Source organism: Phasianus colchicus, chromosome 3 (genome assembly GCF_987193195.1).
Source record: "Phasianus colchicus chromosome 3, bPhaCol1.hap1.1, whole genome shotgun sequence".
NCBI classification, from domain to species: Eukaryota; Metazoa; Chordata; class Aves; order Galliformes; family Phasianidae; genus Phasianus; species Phasianus colchicus.
Window position 1 is genome coordinate 35,654,559 of NC_143438.1, and position 23,543 is coordinate 35,678,101.

General features: G+C 35.3%; 1 protein-coding gene across 6 annotated transcripts in view; it reads right to left on the reverse strand.

Moving 5' to 3' along the window:
• Positions 1-23,543, reverse strand: part of INVS (inversin) — an 86,106-nt gene that overhangs the window by 13,764 nt on the left and 48,799 nt on the right. For all 6 annotated transcript variants that reach the window (XR_016465069.1, XM_031589075.2, XM_090137274.1 and 3 more), the window contains 6 exons: positions 22,441-22,550; positions 18,139-18,310; positions 14,030-14,185; positions 12,361-12,590; positions 10,672-10,778; positions 7,173-7,385 (listed from right to left, as the gene is read on the reverse strand). Coding sequence is in view for 5 of the 6 variants with exons in the window: in XM_031589075.2 (XP_031444935.2) it covers positions 7,173-7,385; positions 10,672-10,778; positions 12,361-12,590; positions 14,030-14,185; positions 18,139-18,310; positions 22,441-22,550 (988 nt within the window). In the remaining variant the exon portion in view is untranslated. The remainder of the gene's footprint in view (positions 1-7,172; positions 7,386-10,671; positions 10,779-12,360; positions 12,591-14,029; positions 14,186-18,138; positions 18,311-22,440; positions 22,551-23,543) is intronic.

Genomic DNA, 23,543 nt, shown 5'->3' on the forward strand with positions numbered 1-23,543 from the left:
TTGTGAGAAATGGTTATCAGTTACATAGAAGTGTCTTAGCTTGATCCAAAATAACAACTGACTTATAGCTTGAGTTTAATGAAGGTTAAATCCTTAGTAGGCAGTTTCTCATTCATTTTGCAGCAGTTGAAATTTAAAACATTCCCTGGTTTAAAACGATGTAAATTTGTTCTTTGTTAGAAAAAAAAAAAAAGATCCTTTTGATTTTTTAAAGAGAAAAGCAGTTCCTCTTTTATTTTAAACCAAACAACAGAAGTACCAACGAAAATACTTGAAAAAGCCATCCAAAGACAAGAAACACGATGCTAATAAGGATGGTTTGAATTAGTAATGAACCATGCTTTAATATAGGTAGAAATGCAGTGAACTGTATTTATTTGAAAGTCAGAACATTTCATAAAAGACTTGTCATCTGTATTGATTCTACGTTGTACTCAATACAATTACAAACCAACTCAAACTAGGTATGTTATTAACTTGCTGTTGTATGTTTATCATTGATACATAATTAAAGAACTTATTTTACATAAATGGATGGTACACTACACAAATGATAAATACTGAAAATACAAGAATTTAATTAAAAAATTTTGTGCAGATCTTTTACCCTCACAACTGTGGTATTTGGTTTCCAAAAATGAAAGTAGTCATGTATCTCTTAAATAGCGTAGATATAAAAGAGGATTTTGGACAAGGATGGGAAAGGCACATCTGTTCAATAATGTTTTGCAGCCTATTTTGAAATGCAATGGAACGTCATTACACTTTAGCTTTTTCAATCTTTTTCCTGCAAAGCAGAATAAACCCAATAACAGGCAGCAAGCACTACATACCTACATACCACTGAACTTGTTTTTATAAATTAAGCACTGGTTATAAGATGAAGTGACACTTTTCCTGTTGGAACAGACAGCTGGTAAATGTCGTATCATGTAGCTGCCTGATATTTTAACTTGCTTCCAATGCTACAACACAGTTTGCAGACTATTGACACATTAGCTCACAGCACAGCATATGACAGGTTAGTTATGCAGCATGCCATCCTCAGTTCCTGTGAGTCGTATCAATGCCAGTGTATGTCATTTCAGTGTGATATGCCAGGGAGAAGCCTTAACTTTATCTGTCAGTACTATCTTATCAAGTTCTCGCTGCAGAAGAAACTGATTGAACTTTGTACCTGAAAAGCTGTTAATTGATCTAAAAAAATACACTCCTGGCAGTCTGAGGTTCAGTATTCCCCACGGCACAGAAAAAAGTGGTTAGTTTCAAATAATATCGGCATTCCGCAAATAGGCCATGTGGGGATGTCTGTCTTGTGTACAGTATGGATCTCATTGCCATTAGATCTGATAAATCAGATCTTAGTATTCACAAAACAGTCATTTTTGTTTTCCTCACAACAACCAAGCCATCTATTACCAGTACCCTCCATTTAGGGTAACAGAAAATGTGAGCCAAGGCTGTGATACAGAAGGCAGGCAGAGTGGCCTGCACTCTGGGAATAGCAGATTAACTCAAAACAACATCAGCAACAAACCAATTGTAAAGTTAGTGGAATTCCACAGAATAGAAATTGAAAAGAAGTAAAAGGTCTTTTTTTTTGTTTTGTTTTGTTTTTTTAAGGTGTGCTGATTTTTCAGATGAAACTGATGAAATAATAAAAGGAAGGGATTTCAAACCTCCCTACTCATTGGCCACCATCCTCATCAATATAGAGCTTAGCTGATTAATAGTTATCTGAACACTTACAAACCTCCCCATGGGGTGTGTGCTTTATTTAATGAGAAATTCAGTTTGTTTTACAGTAAAATATAGTATTAAAAATAAATTTTTCAAGTTTTATTATTGCCTAAGTAAAGAGACTAGGTTTCATTAGCAGGTAAGGGAAGCAGACAAGTTTCTAACTTCACAGCTCTCATTTATTCTCAGGAGGGTCCCGCAACTCATCGGGATCCAAACTTGGACTCTGAAGTTAGACAACCACAGCTACAGTGATAATATACTAAAATTGTCCACGTTAATTGCAACAGAATTTTGTCCTTAGGAGTCATAAATTTATACTGCATTGCAAAAAGTGATAGAGCAGAAATTAAGGTTTTGGCATCTGCAAAGGAACAGTTTCAGCCTTAAGCATTTGTGAAGACACAGAGATGCTTTGATTTTTTAATTCTGCTAAAATGAATTCAATCATTTCTATTCTGTTAACAATGCTTTGATCTTTCTATCTACTCTGTAGAGGACATTTTAAGTATAGAATGTGTCCATATGCCTGGAGAACATATGGACAGAGTTATCCGTGCAGAAGTTGTTACTTTAAAAATCACAACTGCAGATATATATCACCAGCTGTGATTCTACCACAGTTGAGGCTTTATCTTGACCAATGAGTTATATTTTCCTTTTGTATAAATAGCTGTCTCTTGCTAATATGGTCTCGCATGTTTTAAAAAGCATGTGTAGAGCTGTGCGTTTGTCCTTACCTGACCTCCTATTGTTCATTCAGTCATTTCTCATCTGCCTTAACACATTCTGAATTAGAATTCAGCCTATTTGCAGTCTTCTGCATCTTGGTACTATTTACAAATCTAACATTTTAATTCTTAAGTGAAAATACTGCACTGTATAAGATTCAGCATGGATTTATGTGAAATTCCAATCAATATATACTTCCAGTTTAAGGTTGAACCATTATGAACTACACTGTGTATGTTCTTCTAAGCAGCTTTTCACCACATAGTCAAGGTTTAATTCAAGCTACATTGCCCTGATATACTAATGAAATGTATGAAAACTTCAGGCAAATCTTAACAGCAGCTACTATTTCTCCATGGCCACAAAATTTGTTATTTTGATACAAAAGGAAATCTCATTGAATTGACAAAATTTGTTTTAGCAAAGTCAAGACTATTAATTTTGGTTTTGTTATGTTTCTGATACACAGAAATAACACAATTACTTAATTCCCATACAAGAAAGGTATGGAGTTACTGTAATGAGTCCTGCATAAGAACACAGAGACTCTCAAGGGACTGAAACATCTTTCATGAGAAGAAGCTGAGAGAGTAGGGAGTGCTCAGCCTGGAGAAGACAAGATTCAGAGAACAGACTGACCAGAGAGATCGTGGAGTCTTTGTTTGCAGAGGTATTAAAAACCTGACAGGACACAGTCCTGGGGCAACCTGGGCTAGCTGACTCTGTTTGAACAGGGGTGGGGATAGACTATATGATCTTAGGAGTTCCATTCCAATCCTAATAATCCTGCGATTCTTTCACTCTTAGACAAAGAAGTCATTCTGCTAATTTTACAGATACTGTAGCCCAGCAAGTCCCACACAAATTTTAAAGGCAGCAATTTTAAGATTATTTCAGCTAGTTTCCTAAATAGCACAGGATGAACTTTATCAGGCTAAAATGATCTGAAATCATCTAATTCATCTACTTAGTTTCTAAACTGTTCTTTTAGTATTTTAGCCTGCTTTTCTGCCTTCTGTTTTTAGCGTGAATTTCATCTGCTACTGAACATCATTTGACATCCAGTGAAGATTGAAACAAAGCAAAACAAACACTTCAGTCTTTTGAATATCATCCATGGATCAATACTTTCTTTTTTCCTCCTTTTACTATGTGTATGTGTACAATCATTTCTTGTGATATACCACATCTCTTACTAGTTGCTCGTCTTTTGTGCCTTAGTTTATAATTTTATCATTGTATGTTATCTCCATCCCTCTTTTTAGCAATGGCATCAACTTTTCAGTATGTGCTTTCCCTTCTCAGGTTGCTGAAAAGCTCATTATTTTCCCTCTTTGCTCAGCATGCAGCCTTGCCACCAGTCTTCTGATGAATCTCAATCTGCTTGCACTCTCTTGCCCCTTGGAAAATTCTTCTTATTTTACTGAAAGCTGTTGAATTGATTGTTTTATTTTCTTGATGTTCTTCTCTTCTTATATATGATTTATTTACTCTTATTCACTTTCATCCAAGTTCCCATTCATATTCTTAGCCTCAGGCAGTTGCTACCAACTGGCCAAAATAAAATCCAGAAGTCTTTGGTAAAACAGAGAAGTAAAGGTTCAGGAACTTATTCTGAGAAATTCAAAAGGAAGATAAACAAGTGATGAATGAGTTCTGGAGTTCTGAAGCTCTTTCTGACCTCAATAAGCTGGAAATTGTTTTTTTCTGAATATGACTTAAACTCCTTATATGGACTAAACTGTATGACTTTAAGTGACTTTATATGACTAAACTCTTCTCTAACTGAAGACTAACTCTAAGACTGTTTTCTAAAACAAAAGCCTCTTTCTGAAAAAGGTTAAAAAGTCTAACATTTTCCCCCTGTGTAGACTGAAATTTTTGGTTTTGAAATATGTCCTTCCCAGATCACTTCTGTGCTACTCTGCCGAAGCAGTGTTTCACTCCTGGCAAGTTCTCCATACACAGTATGGAATACGTGTTGGAAGGGATCTCAAGAAGACATCAAAACCAACATTCTGCTCAAATAAAGGTCAGCTGTAAGGTAAGACAGACGAGGATCTTCAGAGATGTATATAGTCAGATCTTGAATATTTCCATAAGAATGGAAACTGCATCCTCTCTTCGAGCATCCCTGTTCCAATGCTTGACTGTTGATGAAATGCTTGACTCATGATGAAAAACTTAGTCCATATTTTCTGTCAAAATCTCATCATCTCAGCTTCTGTCTATTATGTATTTCCCAGGGTCTGAAGTGAGGCCAAGTAGTTTCCCAGATTGTTCTTCTGCCTCTTGTGGAAGTTCCATATGTTTACTTTCTTCCCATCACTGGGGACATTTTCCTGATCTCTGTGACCTTTCCAAGATGCTTGACAGTGGTCTTCTAAGCACACCTGTCAGTTCTCTCAGCACACTTAAATGCAGCTCTATTGGTCCCATGGACTTGTCTATGTTGAGTTCCCTCAAGCAATCTCTGACTTAGTCCCCATTCATTTCTGGCAGTTCTCTTCCTTCTTGAACCATTCTCTAAGCACAGAGGTCTTGGGAGACCTTAGGGAAGACTGAGGACAAGAAGACACTGAGCATCTCCACCTCCTCTGTGCCTGCTCTCACCAAATCACGCATGCCATTCAGCAATGGGCCCACATTTTCCTTGCTAAGCTTCTTACTATCACAGTAAAGGCAGAAGCTCAGCTCCTTGCCTGGGCTACTCCTTTTAATCTTAACTTTTGTCTTTCCTAATGCCATCCCCATGTACCTAAGTGATGCTAAGCTCCTCCTTTGTAGATTCTCCTTGGTTGCACCTCTAGCATACTGCCTTTTTACATCTAAATTCTGTCATAGCTTCTCTGCTTAGCCATGCAGGTCTTCCAATATGTCTCTGAAGCAGGCTATTTTTTGTTGTTTTTGGTTTTGGTTCTTTTTCAATCTAGGCATTCACCATCATTCTGGATTTGCACATAATGTCTACTTTTATCTGGAGAGCAGATTTTTAAACATGAATAGGGATATTATTTGTTTGTATGTAAGAACACCCTGGCCAAGTTTAACTGTGGAATGCACAGATGGATATGCAGAATGATGACAACATAATATCCCCTCCAGTTTATTACAGATCATAAAATTGCAATTAAATAAGATTTGTTATGTGACAACTTGATTTGCTTGTACACTCCAATTATATTTTAATTCTGTTTTTATGGTATTTGGTACACAAACTTTATTTCTATTCTTTTCAAACAAATCAACAACAGCTTAGTAAGTTTCAGAAAGTACATTAGAAACTCACAAAGGGAAACAATGACAAAAATATTCCCAAATTTCCATCAGGCAAATCCTTCTTGTTTAATGTGTTGGATGGGATATCACAGATACTTCTAAAAATGACTGTCATCGCAAAAAGTAAAACTACTCCAACTTAGTAAAGTCAGTTGTGATCACACAGCAAGAAGCAGAGTTCTCAAAACTGAAGAAATACATAAGATATTAAGGATATTTTCAAAGACAGATTCTCCAAACTTCTGACTTACACTGACTTCAGAAAATGCAATAGTAGGAGGGCTGCAAGTTACAACTTCAGGATCTAAAGATGTGAGCAAGAGATTAGTTAACTAGTAGTTCTAGCTTTGATTCTTAATGGGCATTAATCAACTGTAACCAGTGTGGTAGCAGCACTCAAACCCAATGAAGGTCAGATTGGCCAGATATACAGAGCACCAAGCTAATTAATTTGAAATATAGCACCCCGCAGCTGATTTTGCCTAAAATACACAGAAGTAAGAAAACATTCTCTATGTTCAATGATTACTGTCTATCCATTAATATGAACTCTCTTTATACAAATACTATGAATATTTTGTAGAAATATTACACCAAAATTACTAGAAATATTTTCAGATTCATACTTTTTATTCCAGAATCAGACCTCTTTAAGAGAAACCGTGTGCTAATTTGTTCTTTTTATATGGTGAATCTTAAGGATAAAGACTAAACTTATCAGAATATTTTGATGATCATTTATGTTTTTTCACATTTTAGAATTTTGTCCTTCTGCTACTCCAGTTCAATCAGAATCAACACCTCTTAAAAACAACTATCTGAATTGCATATGGTAGTTATTTATAATCTAATATAATGATTTCACGATAACAGTCTAATTCAAGTGCAGAAAATCTCACTGGTGTGTATTATACTGCCAAGACAGAAGTTGCAAATAAAATCTGGAAGGAGTTCAGTTTTCCAGAAAATCTCAGCCTCCCATATGAAACAGTTAAGCCTTATTTAATCAGGCTTTTCCAAGTATCTAATTTATCTTCTTCATGTACTTAGTAATTTATTTTCAAAACTTTTATCAAAGACTCGTGAGGCTGATGATTATTTTCATTACTCTAGAGTGATAAATGTTTTCCAAAATTTATTATCAGTTAAAGATTAATGATATTAATATGCTAGTTCTCCAGTCTTTAGTATTTTTGCCTTGTTCATGTACATTATATAAAGATTGTTATTTAACGTGGGATTATCTGGAAAACAGTTTTCATATGTATTATGGAAAAAAAACTCCATTAGATGCTTGCAAGTTTGTGAATCTTACTAAGAGGAACAATAAGTGATGATCAGTAATAGATAAAATCATATACATTTGTAAGTTTCTATATGCATGTGTATTTACTAGAATAAATTTTGAGTTTCAGACTTACTTGGCAGCAGCATCTTTTCTCAGTTGTTCATGTTTCATTAAAAGATTCTTCCTCTCTTGAAAAGCCTTTCTAACTTTATATCCTTTATAAACAGCCTGAATTTTGAAAGCAGCAATGTCCTGTATGGCAGCTATAGAGAGGGCTCCATGTTCTAACATGAACTGAATCACTTCATGGTGTTCACCAAGCAAGGCATAATCAAGTGGAGTGTATCTGGAAAAAAAAAAAAAAAAAAAAAAAAGACAACAATTAACAATGAACTGGATTCCTAATCATAATGTGCACTTATGTTATGAGAATCGTGTTAATTTCGTAAGGCAACTTCTAGACTGAAAATTGCTGAAGTACTGTTTTCAGAAGACCACTGCTCTTATTTTAAAGATTATCTTCCTGTCTTGTTCATGATGCATACCCTGATCATGTTTAAGGCTTATTTTAATTGCCTAACGTAGAGGGGGTCAAACAATACTAAGTGCAGTAGTCCAAAGTCCTATCCACATTATTATTATTATTAGCTGTTTTAAGCAAACAAAGAAGTTAGTAAGGTTCATATGTTGAGATACTATCTAAATAAAAAGCAAAACAAAACATACTTTGCATTACTTACATATCCATTTAAGTTCTGAGAGTTTACTGTCAGATCTAGCTTAGCTTCTACAATGACTGAAGACAGTGTAGCTGACCAAGGAACAGTATTAAATCTACTTTAATGGATAACATTTTTTTTTTAAAGTACTAGTTAGACAAGCCTGCCTTCAAATCAACATGTGTGATAAAAATATTAAATGCCTTTGCTTTTAAATAGCGTCAAACCTGCCTAAGTACTTTTGGATAAAAATTCCCCAAATTTCCATTGTCTGGATAAGTGCAAAAGGTGCCTGCCCCCCTCTCCAACACAGAAGCATTAGGCAAAGACATTTTATGGTGGAGAATTATCAGTCACAAACCATAATCAAGACCATATAATGCAAAGCTTTCAAACAGTAAGTGTCAATGCATGTGATTGAGAAAATTAGGGCTCTTCTTGATGGTAACTTGCTAGGACACAATGCTGGTAAGCAAAGAAAAACAGACAGAAAGAGCACAATTGGACTTGCCACACAGCAATGATTTGATGGAAGGATTAACAGTATCTGAACTGAAGTGTCTGCAGGAATAAAGACAATGACATAACATGAAAATTTGTATGTCAAGGTGTGTTGATAGCATTTAAATAGCTACGGATTTTTGATAACCCAAGAATGGATACTTCAGAAAGGACCTCATTTCAGAAAGTGACATTTTTGAAGTATAGCTAGCTTTGAATATTTTAGTTAACATGTACAGAAGATACTAAAGTAAACTTAATGCTGTGAATACTCATGTACCAAAACGATGCATTGTATTATGGATTGCAGTCGTGGAGACCCATATTCTTAAACGTGGATTATCTGGCCCCACTCAAGTTACCATAAGTAGTAAAAAAAAAAAATAAAAATCACTCAAATCCAAATAGGGGTGTGTATAACCAGACACTATCCATTCAAGGCTGCTTATGTATATTACCACAACCACCCACTGCTTGTGTCAGTCACATTAACAATTAACAATTTTCTTTTCCATTGGTTATTTCTAAAGCTGTTAGCTTTTGAATCAAGCTGGCTTCATAGCAAAACACACACAGAAGACATCACCCAACAGCTGTTACATGTAATCTAGCATGAAGGTGGTCAAGCAGCAGCTAAGTTAGCATTAATTGATGCACACATGACATACAGCTGGATTATCAAATCCAGCAAAAAACAACAAACCTACCATCCCTCACACCAACAGTCACTCATCCGCAAGCAGCTAGGCAACTTAAAATCCTAGATGCAATCCCAGCTCCATCTTTTCACAAGTTTTAAGTTTGAATTTTGAACAAGTATCTCATATTGCACTCTACATGAGCAAGGGCAGCAACCTTATATAGATGTATCAGAAAAAAATACCAGTTTGTGAAACTGTAATTCAGTAAAAATGCGTTTACATCCAATTACAGATGAACCATATCCACAAAGTCATTTTACTCTCTTCTGAGAACAGTCACTTGATACTCTTTTCTATTTTCCAAACTTAACAATAAAACAAGGTTTTATCAACAAAATAAGGTTTTGTAGATGTCTGTTAAGAGGCAATTGCACAAATTTTCCATATAACATATATTTTAGGAAAATTATATTTACAGACTGATTCATCTAGAAATATTGAAGATCTGTTCTTTTCTGCACATGGACTAGTGCTTAAGAGTTCCCATTCAGAATGCTACTTGTTATACCCAGAGTAACCAAGGCTTATATATATGAACACACATTAATGTCAAAGGGTAAACAAAATAGATAGTAACTGAATGACTACAGAAACATCACAGCTAAGGTGTTTTCCTAACAATTGAGTATCATTAGTTCATTTCTACAATGTAAGGAAAAGAATGGCATCCTTTCTAGCAAAACATTGTCTTTTCATCTCACTTCTTAAGAGTAATTTAACTGCAGCTGTTTACTTAATTTTCTATAAAAAGTTCTAGAGAGTATTGACACTACTTAGGAACGACTTAACACTTTCATTTGTTTCTCACTAAAAATGAGAATAAACACAAAAGCATGAGTGATCTAGTAGCTGGTGTAGAGAACAAAAGAGAAATGATGGGGAAAGAAAGCAATTTAATTAGGGTAAGGAAGAGAGTCTCTAGTTTAGTTCTAAAATATGGGCCTTAAATGGATTTAAATTATTTAAAATTGAGAAATATTCAAATCTACATGACATACTGATCATAATTTTATTTATGATTAGAATGAGGTCATCTACTCTAAAAAGACATCATAAATTTTGCTAACACTAATTATCTTCATGGTCAGGTGATTAATTTGAACTCCGTAACTCAAATCACTTAAAAAAAAATTAATGTGTCAATGAAACACAAAGAAAAGAGGTGCAAATTTACTGTCTCTTTATGATTACAAGATAAAAAAACAAAAAGACAAAAAAAAAGCCCCTAAACCCCACCCACCCAGGCTTTTAGAATACAGTTAATCACCAGTAATTTGTAATCACTATTTTAAAACATAACAATGCATTTCTTCCGTTTGCTTTCTTCTCACTGTATTCCTACCAGTAAGAGAAACTCCAGTCTACTCTAACACTTTCATCTTTTCTTCATACATATCCATCACCAACTTTATCAAAATGAAAAAGATGCTTAGTATTTCAAATCAGAGTAGAATGAGTAAATACGTGCAGAAATATCTACAAGCTCAGTATTCAAAAGTTTAAAAAGCTGAAGTTTAGACTTGCAATATCATACTTAAACAAGATATTTTTCACATTATAAAAGCTTCTTACACTGAAGCCTGAAGCTATAGCATTCCTTTTACATACTAGGACAATCATGACACTGTGAAAATATCTGAACAATAAACATTGAAATCAATACGTGGCATTTCTGCTAACTTAGAAAATGATTCATTCAGACCAATAATACCTTTCCTCGCTGTTCTCCATATGATTAGGGAAAGCATCAAAACCAAGCAGTAACTTTATAGCATCAAGGTAGCCATTGTTACAGAGCCAGTGTAAAGCAGTTCTTCCCTGTAGACAATAGACGGAAAAAAAAAAAATAATCATACTATTCCCAATCTCTATCATGCCACAATAACAGTTGCAAATCATACTGTAACTTGATGCTTTGCTGGACACAAAGGACAAATTGATTCTTCTAAAACAACTCCCTTGTTAAAATAAAAGAGTACATCACTTAAAAATGAAATCAGATATCTTTTTCTTTTTAAACTACATTACAACACTAGAGCTCTTCCATCTAAAGTGGCTGAAAAACAGCATTAGGAAACTAGTTCTAGAGTGGATTTCTGTGGAGTTATGCTGCCCTTGCTCAAGAAGCTCTCAACAACTTTTGCAATTCAGACTGCTTTCTAGGCTGATCAAAAATACTGCAACGAGACAGAGAATTATTAAGGAGATCTAACTCTGATGAAGTCTGAGGAAAGCTTATCAGCTCAGGCAAATGCAGAATGACTCCAGCTGTCCTTCCAAAAAGAGCTTGATTTCAGAAGTCTCGTTTCTCTCACATGAAGCAAAAGTCCAGCTCACAATACTCAGTACAGCAGCCGAACTCTATACAGCCAGCTCCTGGCTGGTATCTGCACTGTGAATACTTAAATATCTGTTAATATCAACAAAACATAGGTATTCCACTTCACTGCAAGGGTATACCTCCTATATCTGCATCTTGCTTTTTTAAACTCCCTGTTCAACAAACAGTTAGAAAACTGGATACTGCAGCATAATAACACAAAGAAGTTCCGAGTTTAGTGCTAACAAACTGTATCTTGAACTCCAAGTGCTGAAGATTATGCTGCAATATCTCTGTGTGAAATAAGGAGGCCTGAAGCTGACGTCACCTGTATTCAAGTTGATGCCATGTGAAGCTGGTTGCACGCAGTATACTCAAGAGAACCGAAAATAAATAACACTTCTCCATTATCTAGAATTATTCATGCTCTACAGTGAATAGCTAGAGAAAAATTTAACAATTTGTGTGAAATTATTTTGACTCATGGAGTTCTATTGACTTCAGAGAAATTATGTCAAATAACAAAGAAATCTGTTATATCTTGCACAATTATCCTGGCTCCTAATTTCACTTACTGTTTGAAAAATGACACAAAAGAACATTTAAACATACTGGTGTTCTTTTTTTTCCCCATCAAGAAGAGTTATATAGAGATAAATAATTGAAGAAGTTCTTCTGCAATCTCACTTGCAATATCTTACTTGTTCTATCTTGCTAACACACGCTGAAGAAACACACTATGAACTATAAAATCACATTCCCGTATCAATTGTTAATAAGGAACTGCACAAGTTAAAAAATAAGATGCTTAAAATGACTCCTTGTAAGATCACATTTGATAAGGCAAAGACAAAAATGATAAAGGAAAAAGATGAGTCTTCATTTCATGCTAAATATTACACCATTATTTTTTCATTCAAGAGTTTAGAAGTGAAGACAGGGAAAATTATGCCAAGATACATCTCCTTTCACAATAATCATCAGAAAAGATCTTTCAGCGACCCAGAAAACAGGATGACCTTTACGTTTATAGTTATTTTAAACTGACTTAATGAAATTGCCCAGTGAAGGACAACATACCTCTTTATCCTGAATATTTGGATCTGCATTATTTTCCAGTAACACTACCATGCAGTTGATGTAACCTCCATATGCAGCACACTGCAGAGGTGTTCTACCTGCGTAATCCTGCACATTAGGGTTGATTTTATTTTCTATCAGGATTTGGCACACATCAGCATTTCCTCCCAGGGCTGCCCAGTGAAGGGGTGAATGGCCATCTTGATCAACCAAATCTACTCTTGCTCCTCCTACAACAAATACATTTTTGAATTAAAAGAAAGCAAAGAATAAGTTTATGTTCAACTATAACTTCTTTGGCAAATTGACAATTCAGAGAAGTACTTCAGAATGCAACATCCATGTTATTACCTAAATCAAGTTGAAACGGCGATGAAATAAGTCAGGGTCAGCAATCTAACAACTTGAAAAAATCCTAAACATCCTCTCAGATACTTTGGAAACTTCACGTCTGCCAAATAGCCTTGAAAAATCTAGACATTACTTGTTTCAGGCCTATTAATTTTAAGTGAAAATTTCTTAATGACAAAATCACTTTTGAAAATCAGACTGGGACACAACCTCTTTTTAAACAGACAAGATCAAATATTCACAAGGTAAGAATGATTTTTGAAAAAAGTTTCTTCAATTTTTTTTATTCCAAGCATGTTGAAGCTCTTTTGTGCAGATAATTTCTTTGTGATAGTGATGCAAAAGCTCATCACAAAAACAAACCTCCACAATTACTTAAATTCAAATTAACCATCAAGAATGGCTGTTTATATCATAAAAAGTTTAATCAATTGTGAGACAGATTCTGGTCACCCAAACTTACTGTATTCATAAAAACTATATAGCACAGTAGGTTAGAGTAAGAGCTTAGCAGGGCATTCAAATTTGTCCAGCGAAGAACAGAGGGAAGCAACCTTCACTAACAACGGTTATTTGACAGAAAATGTGTAATTTGTTAGTCTATATACTTCACCAGACAACAAATGGTAAATATCTCAAGTAGAGAGACTGCTTCCAGTCCATGCAGAACTTTTCTGTGTGATTAAAATGAAAGAATTTTGCATGTAAAGTACCACTGTTATTTCACTTGTATCATGCAGTTCAACAGAGCTTCTATAATTATTTAGAACTATGTACATTGTCTTACTTCTATTTACAAATAAAATACTGTTTCTAAAAACCAACTATGGGAAAACATTAATGATTTTGGATTTTGATGACTACTTTACTTAAAGATGAACATGAATTTAAATAGTAAAAAATTTCCAAAGATGACTACAAATGCTTTGTCTCAGAAGAAAGCTTAATTTGATCTTATTCATTAAAAGCAGAAAAAAAAAAAAAAAGAAAAACCCCCCAAAACAATGGCTTGCTGGGGGAGGTGGCAGTTGGAGAGATCAGAACATACTTGAACAGGCTTAGACAGAAAAGAGCCATGCAAGGAACTATCCCTGTTTTGAAAGTTCAGATTTAACTCTGCCAGTCCTTTTGCTCAATGCTCTGAAAAACCTCTAGTTATCTTCTAATACTGTTCCTCACAGGGCACTTACAGACAATACTTTTTTAGAGGAGTAATTTTCTACTCCCATTCTTGCTCAGCAATGTCATTAATTTCACAGCCCTACATAAAGGAACATCAGAAATCCAAAGAGTTTTGCAAATTTTTTTAACAGCTGACCTTTAATGAGTGTTTGTATCACTTCTTTGTGTCCCATCTCACAGGCTCGGAAAAGTGGAGTGTGTTTCATGACATCCAAAGCATCCACCTGTGCATTGCGTTCCAACAGCAATTTCACTGTGCTGACGTGGCCAGAAAGTGCAGCAGCATGTAATGCTGAAAGAAAAATGCAATAGGAAAAAGAGTACACAATACTGTGAGCTCTGGAGGTTCACTGTTAGAAAAATCAAATTAAAACAATTCTGATCATTTTGGTGGAAAAAGCTGCTTTTGAAAAACAAGCAGCTGAAGAACCATAGTGAGTGATAGGCAATCTTGAACCACATTTCTTTAAGTACAAGCATTACAGCACAGTAAGCAGAAAATAATGTTAGCTCTGAGACATGTTTTTAACTTGCAGTGAATTTTAACCTTATCAGTAGCAGGACTGGCTTACGCTTATGATTTGTGCAAGGTTACCAGCTTTTGCTTAAAAAATTAAGAAATCACAGTAAGAACTACTTCTGTCTCTGTTCCATGGCATTTACTGTATTACCCCAATGGACACGAAGCTGCCCATTTCAAGAGAAAGCTTCCATTATTTCTTGAACCGTTTTTTGAAAATGCCTTTGTTTCTTTCAAACAAGCAAAGCTGTCTCAATTAAAACTAACTCCAGATAACCACCCAGCTGTTTTTCTCCACTCCTCTTTTTCATTTTCCAGAATTGCCGGGTGAAAATTGTACATAAATCTATGTAGAAAGGCCATTACATCTCTGCATAGTACCTGCAACTCCTTGCTCATTCAGGAAAAAAATGATGGACAAACCACAGAATCGCAGAATAGCTTGAGTTTGGGACCATCTAGTTCCAACCCCCCTGTCACAGGCAGGATTGCCAACCACTATATCAGGCACTAGATGAGGCTGCCCAGGGCTCCATCCAATCTGGCCTTGAACACCTCCAGGAATGGGGAATGACAGCTTCTCTGAGCAGTCTGTGCCAGTGTCTCACCACTCACTTAAAAAATCTCCCCCTGAACATCTAATCTAAATCTCCTGTCTTTCTGTTTAAAACCACTTCCCTTTGTCCTATCACTATCTACTCACGTGAAAAGTTAATCACCCACCTGCTTATATCCCTTTAAGTACAGAAAGGAACTTAAACATACCGCATTTCCTTCCACCACTACAGTATATGAAGTTCCATTGAATATAAACTGTGCAAGTTGACTTTGCAGAATCCTACTCTTCTTTTTGTCTTCTCATCTCTAAATGCATGCAGACTTTACTAAATTTAAGTCAACAAATAACACAGAGACCACAGAGGTAAAGACACGGTGCCTTAGGACTGAAGTAACTAACTGATAGTAACTGCTGGCATTGCAGCCTGTGGTTGAGGAGAATGCAGAAATGCCAGTATAACCAACTCAGGGTACTTTCTGAAGGAAAGACAAACTACACACAATGAGATTTCAGACAAATTGAGGACACTTACTTTGGTTACAAATTGATTTCAAAATGCTTTGGATTATTTCCAACAGTCAGCAATTGAACAAAATGATGTTCTCAGAGGTGCACGTCCTAACGTCTAAACTACTTCAGAGATGACAATGTTCAAAGTATGCAGAAAGAAAATACGAAAATGTGCAATTCATAAATGTACTTCATAGCAGGGGGGTTGGAACTAGATGATCTTAAAGGTCTCTTCCAACCCAAACCATTCTGTGATTCCATGAGTTTGTGCAATGCATTCTTATTCTCCCATGAAATTTCACAAACACTCCAATTTGGTCATTATTCAGTCTGGTCAGACAAGCAAGATGTGGGGCTGTACACAGTACCTGCATCCCTCTTCTTGCTTCAAGTTATGACAGGCACAGTCAGGATCCAGTAGAGGCATTGCACAGAAAGGCCACTAGAAAGGATTTACTACAAGACACTAGAAGGAATTACTTCTTGAACTATGTCCAGAGTGTCAAACTGCCATGCTTTCAGTAATTGCCTGACACTGTTTATCACTGACATCACTTCATACAGCTTATGAAACAGTGGCCTAGCATAATCTGCCACACAGATGCTACTAAAAGGTGCAGGTTGTTCATACTGGCCTTATAGGTTTGATTCCCAACAAAAGTGACTGGAGTTGTTATACAAATGAGGAACTTCCTACAAGCAACGGGTTGTGGCTTGAGACAATATGACTAGTGCTGCCTTAAGAATTGAAATCCTGCTGTTACAATGATCCTAATGTTCATCTGTTGCAGATATCATGGGAAAAAACCCTCTCATATGGACATTTATCACACTTATGAAAAATATCTGTAAGCAGCAAGATCTGCACTAGCTATGCGAGTGGGAGGCTATAAGTAGAAATTTGACAAGAATGAGATCCCTGCAGCTTTATATATTTGGACGGGCCTAGTCTTCATGTTCTGACCTCACCGTAAACTTTAGGTTCTGGTTTTTGTACTACATTTCTTATGAAAGCAAAGGCAGTAAACCACTCAATCCGATGACACATGGGGTGTGTATAACAATGCAAGAGAAAAAGAGCTGCTGTGTCAGCTTGGCTGCTTCTTCCCCTCTATCACTCATTCTGACGCAGGCATCTTGTTTCGCACTTTGTGCTCAGTATTTTCTTGTAAGCCAAATTTTCTGTGATGGAGTCACGGTGACTGAAGAGATTCCCCGGCCAGCTGCTCACAATGGGACCTTTGTTCATCGGACAGACAGAGCCCTCACCATTGTATGCAGTGACGGCAGAGCTATAAAGCTGCCCCTGTAATGCTCCTGCAGCGCTGATCTCTGCGAACAGGGAAATTCCTTTCCCTTGGTGTCATTCTCCTACACAATAAGCAGAGTCTTGAGCTGAATGGAGAACTTGCTCTTTTTAAGTAAATGCAAAAAGCTACGTTAATGCAACAATATGACTGAGCTTAACTGAGTTCAGCACAAAAGTCAGCAAAACACAAACTTGAACTCTCCTCAGCAACTGCAGCCTGGGCACAGCCATGTACACTATTTTCTATTACTCCATGGTTTCCTGTTAGATTACAACGCTACTCTTCCCCCACCAAAACCTGGGAAGGATTACGAATCTTCAGAAAAAAAAATCAGGCCTGCAATTAGAAAGTGATTTACTGGTGAGCTTCCTTTGAAGTTTACAGCTCCCTATAATAAAGCTCTCCCTGCTGCACACGTTTGCATTGTGGTAAAATTCAGACTGTTTGATAGCAAGTGAAGAACAGCATAGTTCTGAACTTTAAGAACTGTTAGCGTGCTCCATACAGTGGCAGCTTCAAGTAAATGGAACATCCATTAAGTGCCTTGAAGTCCTACGACAAGATCAAGATTAGAAAGTGATTAGGCATTACTGCTAAGTGTAACCCTGGTAGATAAAGGCCACCTGAATTATTCAACCATGAAAACCACACCTGAATAATTTCAGAAAGTCTCCAAGTACTGTTTGCAAAGAACAACTCCCTTATAAGGAGGTCTGCACATTGTCTACAACATTACTGCATTTAAGATTTGAAATACTGAAAGGCATTTATAAGGGACCTAGCACAAAGCAGCAAATACAAGTGGCACTAATAAAAGATGAAACAACACTAAAATGGTTGAGTATGTAGTCCACAGAGTCATCAGACAGAAAGACTGAGATCTTAGACATTTTCTTTGTCACAGTATATTTTTCTTTTAACTCACAACTTACAAAACTGTCATAATGTGAAAAGACTAATTTGAGGTGCGTTCATTTGTAAGGAAAGAACTCAGATTTATAAACAGAATGTTATGGGAACTGAAATTGACGATGTAAAGACCCTTATAACTAAAGGAAGTGAAAACTGCAAATTGCAAGTGATAGTCATACTTACTATTTTTCAAATGCTGAACCACAAAACTTTGACACTGCACTTATTTACCATTTCATATAATTCAAATTATAATAGAAGCCATACATGAGAGAAGTGAAATACTGTCAAACATTTTTTTTTCTTGTTTGGAATACACCATCACTGCAACATCTCTAGGAAAAGACTAATACAGAAGCTAACAGCATGTTTTATTTGGTGAAAATCACACTAACTGGAATCATTCAGTGGCTCTTCACTGAAAAGTATCTTACCTGTCCCAGCATATTTGTCTGTCATATTGATATCAATATCCAGTTTCAAATCCAGCATAGTCCTAATGACGTTGTCACTGCCTTTCCCAGCTGCCCACATGAAGGACGTTCTTCCCTCAAGATCTGAGTCATCTTTTACAGAAGGATGTTTCAAAAATACTTCAACTGTTTCCTGAAAAGACATACAGTTGGAATTAATACTGTAAGAAATCTGTGACAACAAGAAACAATGCTGTCTCATTTGGCTGTCTATGAAACAAATAAAAGCTTTCATTTTTCCTTTTTATGTTTACATAAAAGTATCTGCTCAACAGGAGGACTGTATTTTCTGCTGCTATGCCCTTTTCCTCTTCAGCATTCATAGCCACATCCTTAACTACTATCATATATCCCTTAACTACTATCCTCAATATCTCTTACTCTTCCCTTTTTAGTGTCAAATATCATGTGTTCATCATAAGGAAGTGAAAGACACTGCAGTTCCTGTGAAGAAAGTAATGGGAAATGGGAAAAATATTATTGGCTTATCAAGATATTACTTATTACTAAATTACTGCTTCTTCACAATACTCTTCCTGCCACAATTTTTTTTATTTAAATTTGAATATGACTAGGAAATAAATATTTTAGTTTGCCTAACATGACCATTCAAAAAAGCCCAAAACAAAAACAAAAACAGAACTTTAAAACAAACAAATACATTTCCTAATATTTAAAGATATCATTGGGTTAACAATTACTGAAATACTCTAAGTAAAATAAATAAATAAATTCTTTAAACTTGAGTCTACGCTTTCTACCATAATTATCACAACTAAAATCTTTAATTTAAAGAATATGATTTGAAGAATTATTTCTTCAAATGTCATGTTTTATGTTAAGCTCTCAGCAGACAAGTCCACTCACTTAACCTTCTGATAAATTCTTAATAAGCCACACTGCACAAGAAAAGGACGAAATCACTGCTGCAAGAAAAACCAGGGAAAGGTTTTTCTTATCTAATGTCTCACAAATGTTGTATATGTAACAGCTGGTCTGCATCTATTAATAGTCACAGATAAGCTAACTAATAAAAACTGAAAAGTGAGTTTTATTATTTTATTTCATTTTATTTTTTGTATTTTAGCATTAGTGCTACTTCAACCTTTCCCTCCTGTGATCTCAAAAGAGCTCTGATAGGATAAGAATCATTGTCAACAATAAAGTCTTAGCTGAAACATTTACTGAAGAATCATTTATGCCCAACTGATCAGTCAATTTCTTTTCTTTATTTATTATTTATGATTTCATCCCTGTAAATAGGTAATTTCTCCTTCATTTTATGTTAAAGTGATCTAAAATCCTAACAGCTTTGTGAATTTGGGTTCATACCTGAACTCTCAGTTTACAATAAAAGGGCTCAGGCAGAAATAATGAGGAATGTAAGCATTAAGCCTTCCACAAAAAAAAAAACAAACCAAAAACCAAAAAACAGCACATGTTTATAGCTTTTTTAACTGACCACCATCACACGTCAAACACAAATGGCTACTCATGAGACCAACAGTTCAGCACACTACCAGAATCCTGCGCTGCTTGAAATCTTGCAAAATGAAAAGGCTGGACCTTTTCAATACCAAGGCGCACATCTTACAAACAGAAATTAGTAATTTCATTTTCCCATTACGTTTCAGCAAATCTACCTTTCTTTTTGCTACACTTCCTTCTTTTTTTTTCCTAGAATTTTTAAAAGAAAAAAAAAGTGGAAGAAATCCCATGCTGCTGTAAGAGTTCTTTTCCAAACTGAATTTAATACAGCTTGAAAACTAAAATGGAATGAAATAAGAAACAGGTCATTAAGAAATCAGAAAATATAAGTATCCAATTACTTTAATTTTACATGCCATGAAAAAAATCACATGTATTTTGAAAATGTGGAGAAAGCAGAATAAAAATCAGTAAAGCTGAAAAACAAGAGCAAAGAAGATAAGTAAACCTGGATCCTTCCATCCTCTGCTATCAACAATCTATGAGAAATACTACATGTTCAAAAAAATAAGGCATAGGTATCCATATCCACTTACCAGGTCAATCTACACAAGTATGTGAAAACAAAATACATATTATCGTGGAAATATCCATAAAAATTAAAAAAAAAAAAAAATTGAAAATGTAGTTCTGCATTCTGCTCACAAGATCAATACAATTGAAGTGCCTGCCTTCACACATGGATTTCAGAAATTTAAAAACAATGTTTGTTTGGACCGTCTGGGGGATACACTGGGGGATACTGGCCATCTAACCTTTGGGCAACCTATTTGGGTCTTACACTAAGAAACCTTTCTTCTAGAGCTGTTGCTTATATAATAAGTGGGAATAAGTAAGTCTTGAAAATGCTTCACCTAGATGAACTGGCAACTAGTTTCTTTGGTCTCCAAAAAAACCAAAGAGGTCATATTAGAGTGCATACATAACCTAAGGAACAAAGATCAAGATATTGAGTACAGTAAAAGAAAGAGCTACCAAAATATTTACAATGAGCAAAAAAGATCAAATCATCTTCTTTTGGACAAAGAAATATCTCATTTTAACTGAGAAACAAACCATGTCTCTGTAAACTTGGGGAGTCTGAACAGAACAATAATGTGGCTCTGAAACTGTAAACATATGGATGCTATCACCAAAACAAACATGGATGAGTCTCCCTTCAATTGTTTGACTTCATATATGGAAAGCAGTGGTGGGAGTTAGTCTAGAATTTTTATCCAGTAGAAAAATTGCAGCAAATATTGATGCTCAGAAAAAAACATAGCGGTTTTAAAAAAAAAAAAAAAAGAGAGAGAGAAGCTCCAGGCATAATTTAGGCATGCATAAGCAACAGTTCTGGGATCACATCATCAGTTCAAAGAGGCCTGTAGACTTGGAGTGAGACTCTCCTGTTCCGCTCTTCATCTAAGATGCAAAACAGTAAATTCATTGTAAGTACATAAGATTACAAAAGAATATCTGATTCCAGCACCTCCTTTGCTTCCCCCTAAAACCTAAAGATGTCATAGTTTGGCTGGTTGATGGGATCAAAAGGGAGCAACATAATGAAAATGTTTCATTCAACTAAATCAAACCGAGAAAAAGAAAGCCAGTATGAAAAATTATTTCATAAAGAATGTACCAATACAGAAAAAGAAAAAAAAGATAAAAGTACAAGAGGATAATCACTGGATTATCGCTATGTTTCCCACAGATCTTTCCCAGTTTGAGAGTCTGACTCAGACTTGAAAGAAAGGCTTTCACGAGATAAATATTTCAGGCATGTGAGTCTGACATAAATTCTACATACCACATTTTAATAGTGGAAAATAATCAGCATCAATAAAACATTCTGTAAAAACGCACACAATAGATGTGCTCCAATGAAAGTCTGAATTTAAAACAAACAAAAAACTCTGCAGGTTTTTACTAAGATCATCTTCAAACAAAAATAAACAAAAAACCAAAAGCTCCCCCAGTTTCACAGGGAAACAGAGGCCTGACAGCTATCAATGTGCTATCAATACACATTGGTCAGTTGTCTTTTGAAGTAGTACCCCGTAGTATCCATAAAAGCAATGATTCTCCAAGATGGTAAAATTTTCTGAAAATTAACTTAGGTCAGAAGGCAAGAAACATCCAAATTAGTACTCCTGTTAAGAAAATGATACAATATAAGCTGCATTACTACATAAGTACATTAATTAGTCACCAGATAATCCTTTTTGTAACAGGAGAATGTGAATAATACAAACGAAGAAAACTTAGATTGGAGTTCTTACATAATTCTACTACAAGAAACACAGCACTACAAAAGAAGTCTTCTTAAATTCCAGTGGTTGAGAAATACTCTACAGTACCTTCAGCCAGAAAATGTTAAAACTCCTAGCTTTTTTGACTTAACTCTACCACATCATAGAACGGCTTAGGCTCTGGACAAAAACTACATTTTCTACCAAAAATATGAGAGTTTGGCTGTTTGGATTTTGCTAAGAACAACCTTAAAAAGCAAAAGTACTGTAAAATAGTAGGTGTCATTCCCACTCCATTGAAGTACATAAGTGGTTATTGAGTGCTCTGATGCTATGCAAAAAGTCTTTGTAAAGCAATTTACTTTTAAAATTTATATATAATAATTTGAAATTAACTACATTTAAATCACATTATTAGGAAAAGTCTGAGTTAAACTTGTGCTGACACTGTTTATATGACTAGTCAAAAAACAACTCACTTTATTACATCGTAGATATTTCAGCAAAGTACATTTACTTTCCATTTTGGGTGTGTGATACTTACAGCAAAGTTGCTCTGTGCAGCATAATGCAGAGGTGTTGCACCTTGGCTATCAGATGGGATAGTTCCAAACTTATTTCTTTCTAACAAGAGATGGACAATCTGAGCATGACCTGAGAAAATGCAAAAATAACATGAGTTTATCAAACCCCAAACACTTCTCTATTAAAAAACTGAAAATGAATAAACTCCAATACAATACAGTGTTTGTATTGTAGCCACAATGGTCTAACAGCTAAGAAAGAATCATATGTCTAGATATCTGAACTGTTAAGCATGGCATGCACCTTCTTCCTGACAGTATTTCAGTTACACATTTTGCATCCCCATTTCTGAGGAGCATCTGTAAATCAGAAAGACAAACGGATAGGAACATGTAACAAATATTTTGTTCTTTTAAAGGAAAGCATTAGAGCACTTCCTTAAACAAAGAAACCAGCAGTAGTTGGTCAGAAATCTGCAATATTAAATTAATACTGAATGAGATGAATAAACCCAGAGAAAGTTCAGATAACTCAGCTAAGATGCTGTGCTGAATGCCAGGCGATCAGAAGTAGAACAGTCAGTAAAGACTGATACTATTTGACCATAATCCAAGTGTAGATTCCTAATTTAGGTTTTATTCCAATAAAATTTCAAGTGAAGGTCCATAGCAGAATCTGGAGCATAGAGACTGCTGCTAGCTGCCATATCTGCAATAAACAACTGTCTGACACACGTAACTCCCTCCATTAAGACAGATTTGAATGTTCATAGATTAAAACTGAAAAAATTTGGGGAGCATGGATGAATTTTATACCCACTTCACAGACAGAAAAAAATGCAAGACAATGAAGTACATAAACATTAAAATCAACTGATCCTTTCTTACATGTTCTTTTAGTCATATCCTCCATTCAGAGAATAAATTACAAATTTAATATTTTAAAGATGATACTATAAGACATAAATCAAATAAAAATACTCCGACTCCCAGTGTCTTATGTGAGAGCAAAACAGTCTATTTTGCAGGTTGTTACTTTTCCACAATTGGCATAAATTAGAATAAAGGAAAAAGGTAAAGCTTTCTACTAGCAGTAGGCTATTCAATGAGAACACTGACAATA